The 19,271-nt window shown below is 37.2% G+C and overlaps 1 protein-coding gene across 8 annotated transcripts in view; it reads left to right on the top strand.

The window, feature by feature from the left end:
• The first annotated feature begins 7,156 nt into the window (after nucleotides 1–7,156).
• The window catches only part of MED30 (mediator complex subunit 30), a 42,680-nt gene continuing 30,565 nt past the window's right edge, over nucleotides 7,157–19,271 (top strand). For all 8 annotated transcript variants that reach the window (XM_057532244.1, XM_007188803.3, XM_057532245.1 and 5 more), the window contains exons 1-3: nucleotides 7,157–7,488; nucleotides 14,854–15,012; nucleotides 16,950–17,054. In XM_057532244.1, the coding sequence (XP_057388227.1) occupies nucleotides 7,312–7,488; nucleotides 14,854–15,012; nucleotides 16,950–17,054 (441 nt within the window). In that variant the 5' untranslated portion in view covers nucleotides 7,157–7,311. The remainder of the gene's footprint in view (nucleotides 7,489–14,853; nucleotides 15,013–16,949; nucleotides 17,055–19,271) is intronic.

Below are 19,271 nucleotides of genomic sequence, written 5' to 3'. Positions count from 1 at the left end.
TTTAACTGAAAAACATATTAGGACTATGTTTGTAAATGGACTTTAAAACTTCCCCTGTGCTTACTCTAGAGCTCTGCATCTGTGGGCCTTTAATTCTCAGTCATGAGGACAATGATGATGGAAACTACAGTTCCTTCTCCTGAAGAGCTTTTTTTCCTAATGTGTGAGACTTAAAAGTAAGTCTCTAGAACTTCATAGCACCCCACATCTCCATCTTTTGGTGCATTCACTGAAAGGGACTTGTTTTAGGCTGTCAACTATTTATTAAATTTCATAACGTGTCTGGTACTGTGCTAGGCACTTTGTGGAAGGAGGGGATACATGGCATGAGACACTCCCTGCTTTCATCAGTGGATAAATTAACCAAGCATGCATAAAACAATTAAGGAATAACAGATGATATAATAATAAATGTCAAATGTGCTTGTAGTGGTTAAACTATAAATGTAATTAAAAGATAGGAGAAAAAAGAAGCACTGAGATAGAGAAAGGAGTGAAGGATCTTATGTCTGGACTTGAGAAAAGTAGATGGGAATGAGAAGTAAGGGAACCATTTAATATACTTCCTTCCTTCCTTCCTTCATGCATTGGCTATTAAAAATCTACAATGTCCTAGGCACTGAGCTAAATGCTAAGAACACAGTGGTGAACAAATATGCATATACTCCTTACCCCATATGTTGTTTACAGACTACTGGAAGGAGCAGTCATCAAATAAATAAATGTGCAAATAAAAATATAATTGCATAAAGACGCAGATGAAGACAATGGACTTGAAGACACGGGGAGGGGGAGGGGGACGGGTAAGCTGGGACGAAGTGAGAGAGTGGCATGGACTTATATATACTACCAAATGTAAAATAGATAGCTAGTGGGAAGCAGCTGCATAGCAAAGGGAGATCAGCTCAGTGCCTTGTGACCACCTAGAGGGGTGAGATAGGGGCGGTGGGAGGGAGACGCAAGAGGGAGGGGATATGGGGATATATGTATATGTATAGCTGATTCACTTTGTTATAAAGCAGAAACTAACACACCATTGTAAAGCAATTATACTCCAATAAAGATGTTAAAAATATATATATAATTGCAAAATATGGTTAGTGCTATGAAAGGATGGAACAGGAAGTACTATGAATAAAAGAGGGATCATATTTCAGTTGGGAGGGTCCAAGGAAGCCACATTTCACCTGGGATTTAAATGAAGGGAAGCCAGCAGAGAAATAAAACGGTTGGGAGTGAGTGGGATGGGTTAAAGCAATCCACAGAGAGAGAAGAACTTGCATGAAAACCCAGAGGACAGAAAGTACTTGGTACCTTTGAAAAGCTTCAAGGACAATGTGACAATGCACAGTGCATGGGTGCAAGAGAGGCAAGAGCTGAGAAAAGGTAGAACATGGACAGAATATGCAGGACCCCACCAGACATGTCCAGGAGTCCAGATTTCATGTGCAAATTTGTGAGCAACTTGTGTAAAAAAAAAAGCGTGCCCTCTGAGGTCAAATAAATTACAGTAGAAAGATGGTACCTGAGGTTGTATGGTCCTGAAGCATAAGCTTCCTCCAATCACCCCTCCCAACACCACCAGCCTCTCAGTCTCTACCTGTCTTTGGGTTCACTTCTCCTCAAGCTCCCAACCATCCTGCTCCCTTTGACTATTGCCTGATTCACTCTTTCTTTCCCCTTCAAAGTCCTGAGAAACACTTTCTGATCATCCCACTTGATTACCTTCATCCTTGTTTGGGCAGAGCTTTGCATACAAAGCCAGCGATACATTGCTGGCCAGTTTATAAGTTGGTTGCCCTTGGGTCATATGCCCATCCCTAGTATTAGGATGGATGCGGAGTCATATGGTACAGAAATGGCTACCTAAGACTGCCACCTAAGTAGGAAGAGCAGTTTCCTTTAGAAAGGACCCTGAGGATGGCAAGGTCCATGATTGATCTGCTCAAGACAGTGAGAAATAAGGTTGCTCAAGTAGAATAGAAGTAAAACAATGGGAGGCCTTGAGAAGTCAGAGAAACTGAGACTTTTTATGGAGATGACTGGAATCATAGGAAGGACATAAACAGAGACTAACACGATGAAAGAGGAGTTTCAGGAAGACAGGGGGTTTATCTTAATTCTCTACTTCTTTTGCAATTAGACCATACGTTGAGATTTAAAGGCCATAATATTGCCTTTCTTTTAACCTAGCAGATCAGATGTGATGAGAAATACGTACAGAAAAATCAAAGGGATGAAGGTGAAATATCAGCCTTATTCTTGGTAAAGCTAGATCATAGAATATGCTTTAGCTTTGCCTTTCTCTTGTATCATCTGCCAGTCCCAGGCAGGGTAGGGGCAGCGCCTGAGGGAGAGGAAGTGAGGACACTGCACTGTGGGAGGGTTAGCCTAAGGGAGAGAAAGAAGGTGGGGGGCAGGGGGGAGACTGATTGACTGATCCTAGACCCAGTCTCATCACACAATCACCTCTCTGACCTTGGGAAAGAGTGAATGAAAGTAGGAGCTGTTTCTCGTAATTGGTCCTTTCCGAAAATTTGGCCAGTGATAAGCAAGTACTTTCTTCCAACATTATTTCTATCCTGAAGATTTGTGATTTCTCACCCCTGATTTGTCTGTTTCATCCTCTGCCAATACACGAGATGCCTCCCTCCTCTGCTGCTGCACCATTACCTGTTACTCCTCTCTCAAAAATCTGCTCAAAATTCAGGCTGTACATGATGTCCCCCTAAGAGAAATGCCTTGACTTACCATACTTTTATTTTTTTGCCCCTCAGAATGTGTGTAAATATTTTTAAATGTAGGTATTTTTCACTTTACATCATCATCCTCACTAAATAAAATTGGTTGTAAGATGATTCTCGCTAAAGCAACTGACAAAGGGCTCTGTTGTTTAGATCAGAAGTTCTCAATAGGGTAAGGTGGGAGGTGGGGGAAAGAAATTATATCAAAATACAAATGGAAGTGAGAGGCCAAGGGAAGAAAGAGTAAGAGAGAGGGAAAAAAAGGTGTAATTTTAAATAGTTTTCCAGGCATCCCGTTAGATACTGAAGCACTAGATGTTATGCGTTTGGGGCAGGGTGAATGTAGTCAATACTGGTATTTTTAAACAAGTATCCAATCTTCTAATGTATTAAGAAATCTGAAGACCATGCTTTAGACCATTAACAGCAATGCAGAAGGCTTTCCACCCAGTACTCTATGAAAAAGTTTGAAGCAAAAAAACTTCAAGAGAAGTCGTAGTAGACAAGGGTACAGAAAATTCTGGCAGGTGAATTATTCACTTTATTCTGCCTCATTTACTACTCACCTTGAAGTATCAATGATCACAAAGCCCTTATAGCTAGTTTTTACTAGTTTGTTTGATGACCATAAAACTTGAAAAGGAGGAGTGGAATATTTACTTCTAGCCCAAAAAAGGAACAACCAGCATCAGGACATGTGGTTGTGGGACAATCAACCACAAACAATAGGCAAATTCATATACAGTTTGAGCCTTTTCATCCCAAAACATGTTTGTCTCTTTAAAGCCCCGTGCTCTCATTGACGGTGTTTACAAATATCTCCTGATCCTGGCTAAGTGTGCCTGAATAGCAGACTTTGGTTGGCGATAACTGTGACACTTAAGGCAAAAAGACATTAAGCGCTTAAATACCCAAAACAGTTGACCAAGGCATACAAATTCTCTAAACCTGGGGGAGGAACCATTCTTTGGTGTGAAGTAGTGATTCAATTCATGCATTTCTTTTTTTTTCCCCCATACCCCCTCCCTCTTGAGCCTCCCTCCCACCCCTCTAGGTGGTCACAAAGCACCGAGCTGATCTCCCTGTGCTATGCAGCTGCTTTCCACTAGCTATCTGTTTTACATTTGGGAGTGTATGTATGTCAATGCTACTCTCTCACTTCGTCCCAGCTTCCCCCCACACCCATGTCCTTAAGTCGATTCTCTACGTCTGCATCTTTATTCCTTTCTTGCCACTAGGTTCATCAGTACCATTTTTTTTTTGTTTTTAGATTCCATATATATGCGTTAGCATACAGTATTTGTTTTTCTCTCTCTGACTTACTCTGTATGACAGACTCTAGGTCCATCCACCTCACTACAAATAACTCAATTTCATTTTTTTTTATGGCTAATATTCCATTGTATATATGTACCACATCTTCTTTATCCATTCGTCTGTCAATGGGCATTTAGGTTGCTTCCATGACCTGGCTATTGTACATAGTACTACAATGAACAATTGGGGTGCATGTGTCTTTTTGAATTATGGTTTTCTCTAGGTATATGCCCAGTAGTGGGATTGCTGGGTCATATGGTAAGTCTATTTTTAGATTTTTAAGGAACCTCCATACTGTTCTCCATAGCGTCTGTATCAATTTACATTCCCACCAACAATGCAAGAGGGGTCCCTTTTCTCCACACCCTCTCCAGCATTTGTTGTTTGTAGATTTTCTGATGATGCCCATTCTAACTGGTGTGAGGTGATACCTCATTGTAGTTTTGATTTGCATTTCTCTAATTATTAGTGATGTTAAACAGTTTTCCATGTGCCTCTTGGCCATCTGTATGTCTTCTTTGGAGAAATGTCTATTTAGGTCTTCTGCCCATTTTTGGATTGGGTTGTTTCTTTTTTTAATATTGAGCTGCATGAGCTGTTTATATATTTTGGAGCTTAATCCTTTGTCTGCTGATTCATTTGCAAATATTTTCTCCCATTCTGAGGGTTGTCTTTTCATCTTGTTTATAGTTTCCTTTGCTGTGCAAAAGCTTTAAATTTCATTAGGTCCCATTTTTTTATTCCATTACTCTAGCAGATGGGTCAAAAAAGATCTTGCTGTGATTTATGTCAAAGAGTGTTCTTGCTATGTTTTCCTCTAAGAGTTTTACAGTGTCCAGTCTTACATTTAGGTCTTTAATCCATTTTGAGTTTATTTTTGTGTATGGTGTTAGGGAGTGTTCTAATTTCTTTCTCTTACATGTAGCTGTCCAGTTTTCCCAGCACCACTTATTGAAGAGACTGTCTTTTCTGCATTGTATATCCTTGCCTCCTTTGTCATAGATTAGTTGATCATAGGTGCATGGGTTTATCTCTGGGCTTTGTATCCTGTTCCATTGATCTATATTTCTGTTTTTGTGCCAGTACCATATCGTCTTGATTACTGTAGCTCTGTAGTACAGTCTGAAGTCTGGGAGCCTGATTCCTCCAGCTCCGTTTTTTTTCCCTCAAGATTGCTTTGGCTATTCGGAGTCTTTTGTGTCTCCATACAAATTTTAAGATTTTTTGTTCTAGTTCTGTAAAAAAGATGTCATTGGTAATTTGATAGGGATTGCATTGACTCGTGTTGTTTTAAGTCACTACGTTTGTGGTGATTTGTTAGAGCGGCAATAGGAAACTGATACCAGTCATAATTTCACTGAATCATGTTTTTCTTCAGTGTACTCTACCTTGGTAAATGGCATACACATCAGCTGTTTGTTCAAGGCAGAAACATGTGCCATCTTCTTCTTCTTCTCCTCACACTCCCAATCCAGTCAACATCAAGTTCTCCAGATACTACTTACCAAATACTTATTCAAAGTTACCCACTGTACTATTTCTCTAATACAGACCATCACCATCATTATCATCTTCCTTTGGGAGGGAACAAGGAGACAGTACATACTCACCATTCTCCATTTAGCAGCCACAATAAACCTTCTAAGCTGAATATTTCTGGCAATTATTCCTGTCTCCTGAAACTCTTCAATGCCTTGCTCTTTCACTCAGAATAAAGCCCAAACTGCTTGATATGTCTTAGAAGGTCCTCCAAGGTTTGCCTCTCTTCAGCCTTATTTCCTGACACACCCTGATGCTAAACTTCTGACCCTGGAAGCATCTGGAGGTACCCTTGTCCCATTATCCCCTCACAGAAGAGGCTCCAGTGTTCTGCACCCTCTGCCATTCACCATCAGGGCCCAACTTATTCCCTTCAGATTGTCCCTGATCCCCTAAATTGTTAGCACCTAGATATTAGGACCTTGAACTTTTGCTTCTAGACACTCATCACAATATTTAGTGGTCTGTCCCAGGAGAGCAGAGTTTTTGTCTGACTTGTCCACTACTCTATCTCCACTCCTAGCACCCATCACATAGTAGGTGCTCAGTAAATATTTGTCAAATGGCAATTGCTCACTAAACAGCTGTAAATCACTATGCTTAAAATCTCCACAATGGCTCCTATGTCATTTTTAACAACATTTTCCTGTTAAGTCCTCACCAATGGAGTGTTCAGATACTATTTAAAACACAGTAATTTAGTGCCTATCACCAGTTTTCACATTCTGGACTTTCCCCCTCCTTTGGAAATGGACAGGAAGAGGTAGGAGAGAGAATGGCTTTATTCTAATTTTTCTTACATTTATAATGTCATAACATGTATTTATCGAGCACCTTCTATGTGCCAATCACTAAGCATTGAGAATACAGTAAGCAAATAAAACATAGCTTCTGTTTTTACAAAGTTTGCATTCTAGTGTGTGTGTGAATAAGGCGAGGAGAAGTCAGAATGTAAACAAACTGAAAATTGTATACAACATAGTGCCGAAGTCAGAAAGGGGAAGGGGGTGGGGGGATAGTGTATGTGAGACAGAAGTGTTAATTTTATACTTCCGGTGATCAGGAGAGCTTCCCGAATAAACCAACTTTTCAGCAGGGACCAACAACAAATGGGGAGTTGGTGTCAGGTCACAATGAAGCATGAAGATCAAAAACTCAAATCGCAGGTTATCAGTTGCAAGCTGTATGCGATTAAACATGTCAAACTAGCCCCTCTGAGCCTGCCTTCTAGTTGTGAAAGGACAATACTACTACAAACTTCGTACGCTTGTTATAAAAAAAAAAAATGATCAGCAAGGAAATTAAGACTAAGTAAGCGTTCTATCAAGAATTCTAACCACTGGCTGAGACTGGGAAACGAAGTGGTGGGAAAACCCACCGGCCTTCCACCACGCGCTCCACCCCCTCTGGCTAGAGTACAGCCGGTGATTGGCTACTCAACCCGTCCGTCCCGCCCCGCCCGGGCGTCCAGCCCAATCCCGGCCGACCTTGCGCTGACACAGGTTCCCAGGGACCCCGCCGAGTGCGCAGTCCCCGTGACGTTTGATGACGTGTTACGTCACGGTGGCGGAAGTCGCGGCAGCTGTGTTTAAATCAGACCGCCCGAGTCTTACAAGCTTCTGCTCGCGCCGAGGCCAGCGACCGCCGAGCGTCGGGCGGACGCCCTGACGCCTACTCTGCAGCCCTGCTGACCTGACGCCGCTGCCACGCCATGTCCACCCCTCCGTTGGCGTCGTCGGGGATGGCGCCCGGGCCCTTCGCCGGGCCCCAGGCCCAGCAGGCGGCCCGGGAGGTCAACACCGCATCGCTCTGCCGGATCGGGCAGGAGACGGTCCAGGACATCGTGTACCGCACCATGGAGATCTTCCAGCTCCTGAGGAACATGCAGGTGGGAAGGAAGGAGGGCTCCGCTCATGGCCGTGCGTGGAGAAAGCGGGATGTTTCTGCGAGGGAAGGGGCTGCTGGTTTGTTACGTGGGGCCCCTGGGCGTCGACGCGGCTGCACTGGCCAAACCTCGAGTATGTGGTCGCCCCCATTTACATTCAGAAGCGTTCCCCAGTAATGTGTCTGTCCCCAAGATGTGGAGGTGATGTTTTCCATGGCGGATTTCTGGAAGATTGAAGCCCCATTTTCTAGATTCGACCGGGTTCTCAGGTTTCTAGGCGAACTCTTGTGTCTTTCAAGGTAGAGGAGAGTCTCACTCCGCCATGCTCTTGGGATTATTTTAATCTCATATTTTCCCACAGAATACTTTTTGAGGGTCCAAGGTGTTGAATTCAGATTCTGCTAAGCATTTTGTTAAACTGCTTTATTTTGGTATAATTGACGTACAGTACAATGCATTTAAAGTTTTGACACATGTGTACTTGTGAAACCATCCATCACCCCACAAAGTTTCCTCGTGCCCCTTTTAAATCTTTACTTCTGGCCTTCCATCCACAGCCAATCTCTGCTTTGCTTTCTGGCACCGTAAATTAGTTTGCATTTTATAGAGTTTCATATAACATACACTATGATTTTTGGTGCGGGCGGGTGGTGTGACTCCTTTCACTCAGCATATATGAGTAGTTCCTTCCTCTTCATTGCTGAACAGTGTTCTGCCGTATGAATATAACACAATTAGCGTATCTGTTCATCTGTTGATGGACATTTGTGTTGTATCCGCTTTGGAGCTATTATAAATAATACTGCTATGAGTGTTCAGCTACAAATGTTTGTGTGAACATGTGTTTCATTTCTCTTGAGTAGATAGATGCCTGGGAGTGGAATTGCTGGGTTATAAGGGAAATGTCTGTTTAACATTTTAAGAAACTTTTCCAAAGTGGCCTCACCATTTCACATTTTCATCAGCAGTGCCTGAGCCTTCTAGTTGCTCCTCATTCTTGCCAGCACTTGTTATTGTATGTCTTTTCTTTTTTTTTCTGCATTGCATGTCTTTTTGTTTTGTCTCGCAGTCTGTGGCTTGTCTTTTCATTCTCTTCACATTGCCTTTTGAAGAACAGGTATTTTAAATTTTGATGGAATCCAATTTATTTGTTCTTTTACAGATTTTGCTTTTGGTGCCATATCTAAGAAATCTTTGTCTAACCCAAGGTGGCAAAGATTTCCTATGTTTTTTTCTGGAAGTTTTATAGTTCTAGGTTTTACATTGAGGTCTATGATCTGCATGGAGTTAATTTTTTTATATAATGATGGATATGGATCTGAGTGGTTTTTTTTTTTTTGCATTTGGATATCCAATTATTCCAGCACCATTTTGCTAACCCATTTTTAATGCTTATCTTTACTACTATGTGATGTGGGTATCATTCTTGTTTTATGGATGAGGATTCTATGATTCTGAGAGGTGAAGTGACTTGTCCAAATCTAGTCAGTGTAGGGTAAATTTGAAACCAGGCCCTCAGACTCTTAGAACTCTTATTTCAATTGGTGCACTAAAGAATGTTTTATTGCCTTTTTTTTTTAATGGTTGAGTTTTTTTTTTCCTCTTGATTCTAGAAGTAATACAGTTGTATGGAAATCTTTTAAGACCATGTCAGTAAAGCCAGTGTGAAATAAAATACAAAGGGAATCCAAGAGAAGATATGAAATCTTTGGCTATTGTTTTAAAAATTAATAGATTAATATATAAGATGATTAAAGTATGGGTTAAATGATCTCAGAATTTAGCAAATATTTATTTTCAACCTGCTGTATTGGACTAGTAGAGCTAATAGCTTACATTTATCAAGTACTTTCCTTGGTCAGGTATACTGTTATAAGAACAGTTCTAAGAAGTATTTTTATCCCGATTTTACAGTTAAGGAAACTGAGGCTTAGAATGAGAAGATTTTACCCAACATCACACATGACTGGTAGCTCGTCCTGCTAACCTCTTTATGATACTAACTTGCTGTCAAACAATTTGTACTATTAACAGAGAGAGAATACACATCCATAACCAACAATGAAAGAACTGAACTCTTTCAAAAAAGTATTATTAATAACTAGATTACATGTGGACACATATTCAAAACCAATTTGTAAGGGACTACAATAGTTATTTCTTTGTGCTTCTTATATTGTGAATTCTGTGATTTAACTCCTCTAAGACCCTGTGGGCCATATCATAATTGGCTGGAAATGAAGCAACAACGTGCTCCTTCATTTATAAAAAGCTGAGAGAGGTGGTACAAACGAGACTACATGTAAGCTGTTTATTAATGCATTTTTTTAAGTATTCAAATTTTTAAAATAATCTTCTATATTATTAATCTAGAAGGATGAAGTGTCATAAATATCAACTGCTGAGGTTATATCTGAGCATTTGTTTTAGAGAAATGGTTCTCTATTAGTTGTCCTGTAGCCTCTTGAAAATCTAATGATAACTGTGGACTCTCTTCTGAGAAAAATGCACATGTAAACATTTTGAATAAAATTTCAGGGGGTTAACAGATGTCTCCCCAAAGATCGCTAGATCCCAGATTAAGATTTCCCTGCAGAAGAACGTATTGCTTTGGTTCTATTTGTTATGCTTTACATCTTAAAAAAAAAAATTTGTTTTGAACATATAATACATTCAGAATTCAGAAATAAAAAAAGGACATTACAGTGAACATTCCCCCTCCCATCGCTATCTGCTAGCTAACTTCTCTCCACAGGTGATGATTATTATTGATTTTTATTACTATCCTAGTATATCCTTCCAGATAGTCTGTGCATATTTAAGCAAATGTATATGTATATTATTTCATTTCCTCCCTTTTTGCACAGATAATACTAGTATATTATACACATTTTGCACCTCGCTTTTTTCATTTGGTACCTTTTGGAGTTTATTCATATCTATACAGAAAATACTTCCTTTTCCTTTTAAGGTGTATAATATAGTAATCCACTGCATGGACATACTGTGCTTTATTTAGCCAGTCCTCTAGTGAAGGGCATTTAGATTGCTTTTAATCTCTGCTATACTGTAGTGAATACCTTCCTACATAAATGCTCAAGTATACCTGCAGGATAATTCTTAGACGTGGCTTTGTGCTTCTGTAATTATATAAATTATGATGAATTGCGCTCCATGGAAGTTGTACCAGCTTATGCTACCATTTCCTGACCAACAATCAGGCTGTGATTAACACAGCAAATTATATTTCTGGATCTTTGATCATTTGATAGGTGAAAATCTACTTTACATTTCTCCTAGTCTTAATGAGTCCCAGCATCTCTTCATATTTTTATGAATCATTTCTGTTTCCTTTTCCGTTAACTGCCTGTTCATATTATTTGCCGATTTTTCTGTTCTTTTTTTTTTTGGTCTTTTTTACCCTCTCCCCCAACTATAAGATTTGGCTATTTACATATTAGAAAAACCTGCTCTGTATGATATAACTTGCAAGTATTTTTTCCCCCAGTCTGTTGTTTACCTTTTGCCATACATATATTTTTTTAAGGTAGCTGAATTTATCAGTCTTTTTAGGTTCAATGTCTAAGTTAGGAAGTCCTTCCCCACTCCAAAATCAGGAAAATTCAGTTTTGTTTCAATTTTTATACCTCAACTTTGATCCGTATGGAATTTATCCTAGTATGAAGTGTAAGGCATAGCCCCAACTTTACTTTTTCCAAAAGGTTGATTGAATAATTTGTTTTCCTCCCCCATTGATTTCAGATGCTACTTCATATAAACGAATCAATTTATGGATGCTCTATTCCACTTACCTGCCTTCTTTTATGTAGTAATGGCAAACTTTCTTATATTTATTGAGTCTCTATAAAGTATTTACACTTATTTTTCAAAATTGCCCTGGCTATTCTTGCTTATCTTTCCACATGTACTTTATTTTTTTTATTTTTTATTTTTTCAGAGATATGCTCCCTGTACATTCACAGTAATTATTCTGGAATCTAGTCTTTGTTTTCAGATTCCTGGGGGATATTTTTCTTTTCTTTTTTTTTTTTAATTATTATTTATTTATTTATTTATGGCTGCATTGGGTCTTCGTTTCTGTGCGAGGGCTTTCTCTTGCTGCGGCAAGTGGGGGCCACTTTTCATCGCGGTGCGCGGGCCTCATGTACTTTAGAATCACCTTAATAGTTCTGAGAAAATCCTGTTAGTGCTTTTATTCGGTTCATTTAACCTAGAGAGACTTTATAATGGTATGATGTTGAGTCTTATTAACCAAGAACACAAACTATCCTTTTTTGTGTCTCTATGAAGTATTTTAAGTTTTCATATTTATCTTGACGTTTTTTAAGTCAAATATTTTATCTGGATATTTTATCCTTATTGTTGCTGTTGTAAATGGGGTCTTTTTCCTTTCTCATTTTCTTTTGTTTTTATATATGAAAGCAGAGCTATGGTTTTCTGTGTATTAATTTTGTACCCATCTCTCTCTTGACTTCCTTTATTGATAGCAGCACTTTATATCATTTGTAAATAGTGACGATTATACCACAGCTTTTTAATATTTCAACATTTTTTTCTTCTCTGACTGCATTGGCCAGTACCTCCAGAACAGTGTTCACTGGTAGTATTAGTGGCCTTAGTAGACATCCTGTTCTGTTCCTGACTTTAGTGCAGATGCTTGTAATATTTCCACATTAATCATGGTGCTGACTTTTTCTTTTTTTTTCAAATTGAAGTTTAGGTTGCTTGTATTCTTTTTTTTTTAATTTTTTTTATTTATGGCTGTGTTGGGTCTTCGTTTCTGTGCTAGGGCTCTCTCTAGCTGTGGCAAGCGGGGGCCACTCTTCATCGCGGTGCGCGGGCCTCTCACTATCGCGGCCTCTCTTGTTGCAGAGCACAGGCTCCAGACGCACAGGCTCAGTAATTGTGGCTCATGGGCCTAGCCGTTCCGCGGCATGTGGGATCCTCCCAGACCAGGGCTCGAACCCGTGTCCCCTGCATTGGCAGGCAGATTCTCAACCACTGCACCACCAGGGAAGCCCGGTGCTGACTTTTTAACTGAGATAAATGTATTTTATCGTGTTGGGGAATTTTTATTAAGAGTTTTGTATTTGTTTTAAGAATGGATGTTGAATTTAGTTGAATGCCTTTTTAGTGTCTAGCGGTATGATCACATATTTATTTACAGATATTCAGTATTCAGTAGTGAGATGGTTATTGATGATCTTGTTAGCTAAACATCTACATGATATAGTATATCCCAAGAGCTCCTAGGCACTATTATAACTTATACTCTATAGTATAGGAAACTTGTCTCTCTCATGTTCACTGCTCTACCTCAGATTCTAGAACAGTGTCTGACACATGAAAAGTGTACAGTAAATTTTTTGAAGAATTAATTGCTTCCTTCTTTGAGAAGCTGATGCTCTATGTGAAAACTAATACCCAGACTTGCTAAGAGGGTGAATTTGAGGAGGGTGGTTCTTTGTATTTCGACGGATTTTGTTTTCCTTTATGAAAGGATTTATCAAGAGTTCTTTTGCGTAACACAGAATTCTTAGCAAATTTTAAGTGTCGATTTATGGAAAAAATAATTCATGAAAGTAAAATAATCCAGACTGTACTTTAAAACTTTGTGTGTGTGTGCACTATACTAAATACAGGGATATAAATGCCAGTTGCTTCTAGTCTTTATTAAATACAAAATATGGGCAAAGTACTCAACGTAGTCAGTACCATAATAAAGGTAGAGCCTGCTTCTGTATGCAAGATGTAATCATTATACTTCTTATTACCACCCAAACAAGAAAGCAGTGACGCTTTGAAACTTTTCTCTTGTTAATGTTTGTGAAAGTTCATAAATTGAAAGGTCATGAGAAATCCTACGTTGTATTGTGGGGTGAACTCTTAATGCTTTTCTCCTTTAAACTGTTTTCACTAAATCAGTCCTTAGTACTTTTATCACATTTCTTTGAGATATAATCCTCAGGATGTTTTAATTCTTGAGAATTTCCAAAAATCCTAATAAAACTCATTTCAAAGAATTTCAGAAGATCCATCTCCTTAACTTATAAACATAACATTACAGGAAATTTGGAAATGAGAGAAAAGAAGAAAATGAATTATTAAGCCTGTCTTCCTATTACATCTTTTATCAACTATTACACCTTTTAACAACTACGTATAGGCCTTTACAGTCTTTTTTTTCTTTTTTTAGTGTTTATGGTTTTACCTACTTGTAATGATAGTGTGTCTTCTTTTCTTTCTTCTCTGAACACTCTATCAGGCTTTTTTTTTTTTTTTTTTGCATTCCTACCTCATCTGTTTAGAAAAGAAAAAAAGGGTGAACTGAGGTTTAGAAAGACTGGACGGATTTTCTAGCTATTAGACAGTAGTTTGGGTCTTGGTTTTAAGTCACTTTATTCCCCAGGGTAAGTGTATGTATGAGTGCGTATAATGAAATTACCTCGTATACTAGAAAACATGGTACAAATTTTGTTAATTCTAATTTCAGGATGATTTCACAGCTCAAATTGTGGGAATAAAATACTGTAAAGATGTACAGAGAAAGGAATATTTTGTTTGTGAGTTTCAGCACTGCACAAAAGGTGCATTTAGTTCTAAATAAGTAGTAGTTTTTCCATTTATCTGTGATTTTTGTCATTTCAGTATATATTTTTGGCTTTTGATAAAATTCCTGAATTAAAAATATATAAGCATCCAACACAGAGTTATGATCATAGCAGTTACTTGTAATAATTTATTAATGATGTTCAAGTAGATTGATTTGCACCTATCTCCTGCTATTGATTTCCTTTTAAAGTAAAACTTCTGGTGACAGCTTTATGTTTTAATGCATGCCTTGAGTATCTTAATTATCTTATATTTAAGGTATTTTGAGATTATTTTTGCAACAGTGGCAGCATACTCTTCTTCTTCTGCTGAAAAGTCCTGATCTTAATTTTTTTCTTTTCTTCTTTTCCTTTAAATTGTATTTTGTTTTTAACTTCCTGGTTGAGTTCAGAAGCTTGCTGCCTTTACATAATAGTAAGTGATATTAAAATTGTGTATTCTTTTTAAAGTTATAATACAAAGCTGTGATACAAATATAATCAAAAGTTAGAGGTGGAAAGCATTTCAACTGATCAGAGAGGCTTATCACAAAGTCTTTTCTAGAGCTGCTTTACAGTATGCCAAGGAGCTAATTAATAAATGAACATGTATTACTCTTAAATTCTTAAAATTGCACTTAACTGTGAGGAACAGCTTGCTTTTATGCATTGCTTAAAGATTGTTTCTTTTTGCTAGCTTTACTGAAAGAAAATCTCGATTTTCATTACCTTATATTTTTGTTTTTTTGTTGAGAAGCTGCCAAACGGTGTCACTTACCATACTGGAACATATCAAGACCGGTTAGCAAAGCTACAGGATCATCTTCGCCAACTCTCTATTCTCTTCAGGAAGCTGAGATTGGTCTATGATAAATGCAATGAAAACTGCGGCGGGATGGATCCCATTCCAGTAGAGGCAAGTTTTAGTGGTAGAGGGAGGATGAGTCTAAGATAGTCTCAGGACATTTGTAATTTTTTCCTTTCTCTCTTCTATTTTCACCATATTTCCAGATTATGAAACACACTGGTTTTGCTTTGACTAGAGAAGACGAAATTGTGATATATATATATGCATAGAATTATTACTGTCTTTTCATGTTAATAATTTCTAGTAGACTTTAACATCCAGGCTGATAGTAAATTTTTATTGTTGGGAGGAGAGGGTTGTCTGTGGCAATTTTTATTATTGCTTCCAGTGTCTCATTTTAATTAAATCAGTGCATGATGTTTTAGTAGGCATATTAATAGTATTGTAAAATCCTTTTAAAGTGGTTTTCATGTAAGTTCTTTACGGATAAAAGGTTATAACTATTTTTATCATTATTAAATTATCTTAGTGGAATCACGCTAGTTTTTAAATATTTTTTTTAATTTAATCTCGGATCATAGATATATTTTAGTTAATTAGGTATATGGTATTTTTATAGGTGCCCTTTTCCTGTTGACAAGTTATATCTCTGCCACCAAAGGTAGCTGGGAAGGTTTGGATGTTCTCTCATTACATATAAGGAACAGTTTCCTGTGATCAGTGCTTTCTTGTTTGAGTGATCAGCATGTAAAGAGTGAATAGTGAAAGAGTAAACTGCAGTACAGCCTGAAAAGAAGTGGTCAGAGATGTGGAAGATGGGAAATGTGGTTGATATTGACAGATGCTGCAGAGAAGTCAAGGAAAATAAAGAATGAAAACTGTCCACCAGATTAATTGTTGGTATATTTGAGCAGAGCTTCTGTGAAAGGTAGCAACAAGAAGTCATATCACAGTGAGCTGAAGATTAAACAGGAAATAAGGAACTGAAGCCAGAAAGTGGATATCCATCTTTCAAGAAGCTTAGATTATTAAAAGCAAGGGAAGAAAGCAGTAGATGGAAGGAGGGATAGAGTTGAGGGTTTGAGATTTTTTCCTCCAAATGGGAGAACATGTTTAGATAAAAAAGGAAGAAAATGGTAGGGTGAGGTTGGGGGAAATAAATAATGAAGACAGGAGGGCAGAGGAATAAGGGCACAGGAATGGAGACTAAGTGTCTTCAGGAGGAAGGACCACTCTGCTTGCGTTAGGAGAGAGGAAAGGAAGAAAGTAGCTGTGAATGTGGGCAAGTTTATATTTGTCCCAAGAACTCATAGAAGTTTGGCCAGATTGACTCCTGATTGTACCAGTTATTTACCTCTGTCCTGTTCCTGCATTGGTAATAAAAGATGGAAGGACTAGATAATTCCTGAAGTCTCTGTCACAAGAGGCTTCATCAAATAAACTTCATCACAAATCATACGTATTTAATTATAATCCTGCCAGAAGTTTCACTGCTATATAAATTTTCTTCTCTTACAAAAAAACTTTCTCCCAACTAAAAGACATCTAGAAATCTGCACAGATACTAGATAGCAAGTAAATCACATTTATATAATACACAACCATGAAGTTCCTTTCTTTTTAGTATAGATGAAGGAAAGCCTGTTCCATCTCAATGAACTATAAATTTCTTAAGGGTAGGACTTCTATCTTATTTGTCATTACTTTTGCAGTGTCTCCTCACCCACTATCTGCCAATTAAATACTTGCTGATTGACTGAGTAGGATATTACTTAAGTAGGACATTACTTAATTATATGTGACAACTAATTTTGCTAAAAGGACTATTTTGCAAAAGAAACCTGAAAAGCTAATGTTAGAGTGCACTGAAATGACAGACTTCGAAGGCTTTTATTTTAGGCCGTCATTTGAATTAAAATGTATTTTTGTACTATTAAGAGAAAAGTATAAAAATTGATCTTAATCGGATGCATTATCTATACCAGTATAATTGGAAATTGTGTGTCATATGCTTGACTTTTTTAACTTTTGTCTGTCACTCCCAGCAACTTATTCCATACGTGGAAGAAGACGGCTCAAAGAATGATGACCGGGCCGGCCCACCTCGTTTTGCTAGTGAAGAGAGGCGAGAAATTGCTGAAGTCAATAAAGTGAGTTGCTAGTCTGTATGTTTTATATTTCCGAATTATTGATACAAATTACAAGGGAGTCTGTGTAACTCAAAAACGTAATTTGAATTATAGAATTACCTGAAGTTGTTTTCTGTGACAAATTTAACCTACTTAGAGTACAACCCAGAACTAAAAGGTAAGCAGAAATGCCATCTGAATAGTCAGAAGAGAGATCACAGAACTCAGGCAATAAAGCTCTTAGAAAAGCCTCATAGGCACTCAGTCACAACCCATTTACTTTTTTCTTTTCTAGGCAGAATTGTAGCTCTCTAGCTTATAGCATATTTGGAGCAGCAAATGATAAAAATTTACAAGTAGGAGAGGTGAATGTCTCAACAGCTGAATAAGAAATTGAGTTATCAAAGCACTACCCCATCCCACCCTCCACCCCCCAAAAGTTCCTAACTTGAATTTATTACTGAGTACTTTTAGAAGTTCAGAAGATAATGTTCAGATAGTTCTCTAGAAACATAGGGAAAAAAGGAATGTTGTCAGTTCATTCTGTGGTGGAAACATGGCTTACCAAAACCTAACAAATAGCACAGTAAATAAAACTACCAATCTCGCTCCTTCACTTACAAATACACGCTCCCACCTCCTGCCCCACTCCTGAAATTCTTAATGCTAGTTAATAGAATTCATCAGGGTATTAATTAATCCACTACAGCCACAGAGGGTTTTCTGAGGTAGAGGAGGATGACTCAGTTTACATATATAATATGTAATATCAGTAGATTACATTGAAAAAAGAATTTATTTTTCTCAGATCTAAAAGACATTTGATAGACTTCAAATGCTGCTGATTCAACGAATGCTTAAAACTATTAACAAGATAGTCTTTTTTAAAAAAAAACTTATTTCAGATAAATAGCCAACATTTTTCATAGAGATGAAATATAGGCATAAAATAGGGTGCCTTACACCACTGTGTTTAATACTATTTTAGAAGTTATAGCCAGTGAAACAGAAATAAACTTTAGGAAACAGGGGTTATAATATTATGTACAAATCTGTTAAGTTCGTTAAGCTTGTACATAACATTTTAACTCAAGCTTAAGCTCAAAGAAGCTCATTGATTAATGAGTCAGTAAGTGTTTGAAAAAAGTGCTTAATACAAGATTGATACCATTTTTCTATAATGCCATAAAGAAATTAGAATATAAGATACTATTCACAATTGTAACAACTAATATTTAGTTAGGAATTATTTCCATGATATATGTAACTAAACTTATTAAGATACATAAAAGAAGTTTTGAATAGTTGAAAGAACACATTAAGTTCTTATATGGGCAATAACTATTCTAAAAATGCCAGTCGTGATTATTTCATAGTTTTAATACAGTAACAGTCCAAATCCAAATATGAATTCTCTTGAAACTGCACAAAAATAGTAAGATTTTAGTGCAATACCAATCAAAAAACAAATCCAAATAAAATCCAAATGGGAATTTTTTTCTTGAGAGCATACTAAAATACATATATAAAACAATTCCTATAAGAGTAATAAAATAAAGAACTCTTTGCTTCAAAAACTAAAACGTGATATGAAGCATACTGTAAAAACAATAATTAAGTGTGAAATACCAGCACAAAAATAGATTAGTAAAATAATAGCCAGAAAAAGTCTTCCTATTGTATATGAGAATTTAATATGACATAAGAGGGATTGTGTGGAAAATTAGTCTTTAAAAAGAGACACTTCTAGGGAAAATTAAGCTAGCTTTTATATTACACCATGTGTCAAAATGAATTTCAGAGTTGAAAATAAGACTTGCAAAACAAAATATTGGAAAATTAAAAGAAAAATTATATCAAAACTCAGGAAAAAAGAAAGATGGATAGATTTTTCTAAAATAACATTTAAAACAATTTTTAAGGGGTGAAATATAAATTAAGAAGAATAGTTCCAGCAAATTTGACAGTAATAAGTATAAACAATTTACAGTGGGAAATTAGGAGGGGATTAGGAGGGGATTGGGAACTTTTAATTTAGATCTTGAAGAATAAGTGGTGTTTGGTAGTACAGAGATATGAGACATTCATTTATTAAGTGTTACATGTTTCTGTTGATAATCTATGTATTAATTCACAATGGATGTGTTCTATTATTTTTCTCTGTAGTAAGGATATTATTTATAAAATACAATGAAATGTATATATAAATAAAACACAATTGTGATGGTAACTTTGATT

This window comes from Balaenoptera acutorostrata, chromosome 17 (assembly GCF_949987535.1).
Source record: "Balaenoptera acutorostrata chromosome 17, mBalAcu1.1, whole genome shotgun sequence".
In the NCBI taxonomy this organism is placed as follows: domain Eukaryota; kingdom Metazoa; phylum Chordata; class Mammalia; order Artiodactyla; family Balaenopteridae; genus Balaenoptera; species Balaenoptera acutorostrata.
Note: the sequence above shows the minus strand (reverse complement) of the source record. Positions and strands in the feature narration are given on the sequence as shown.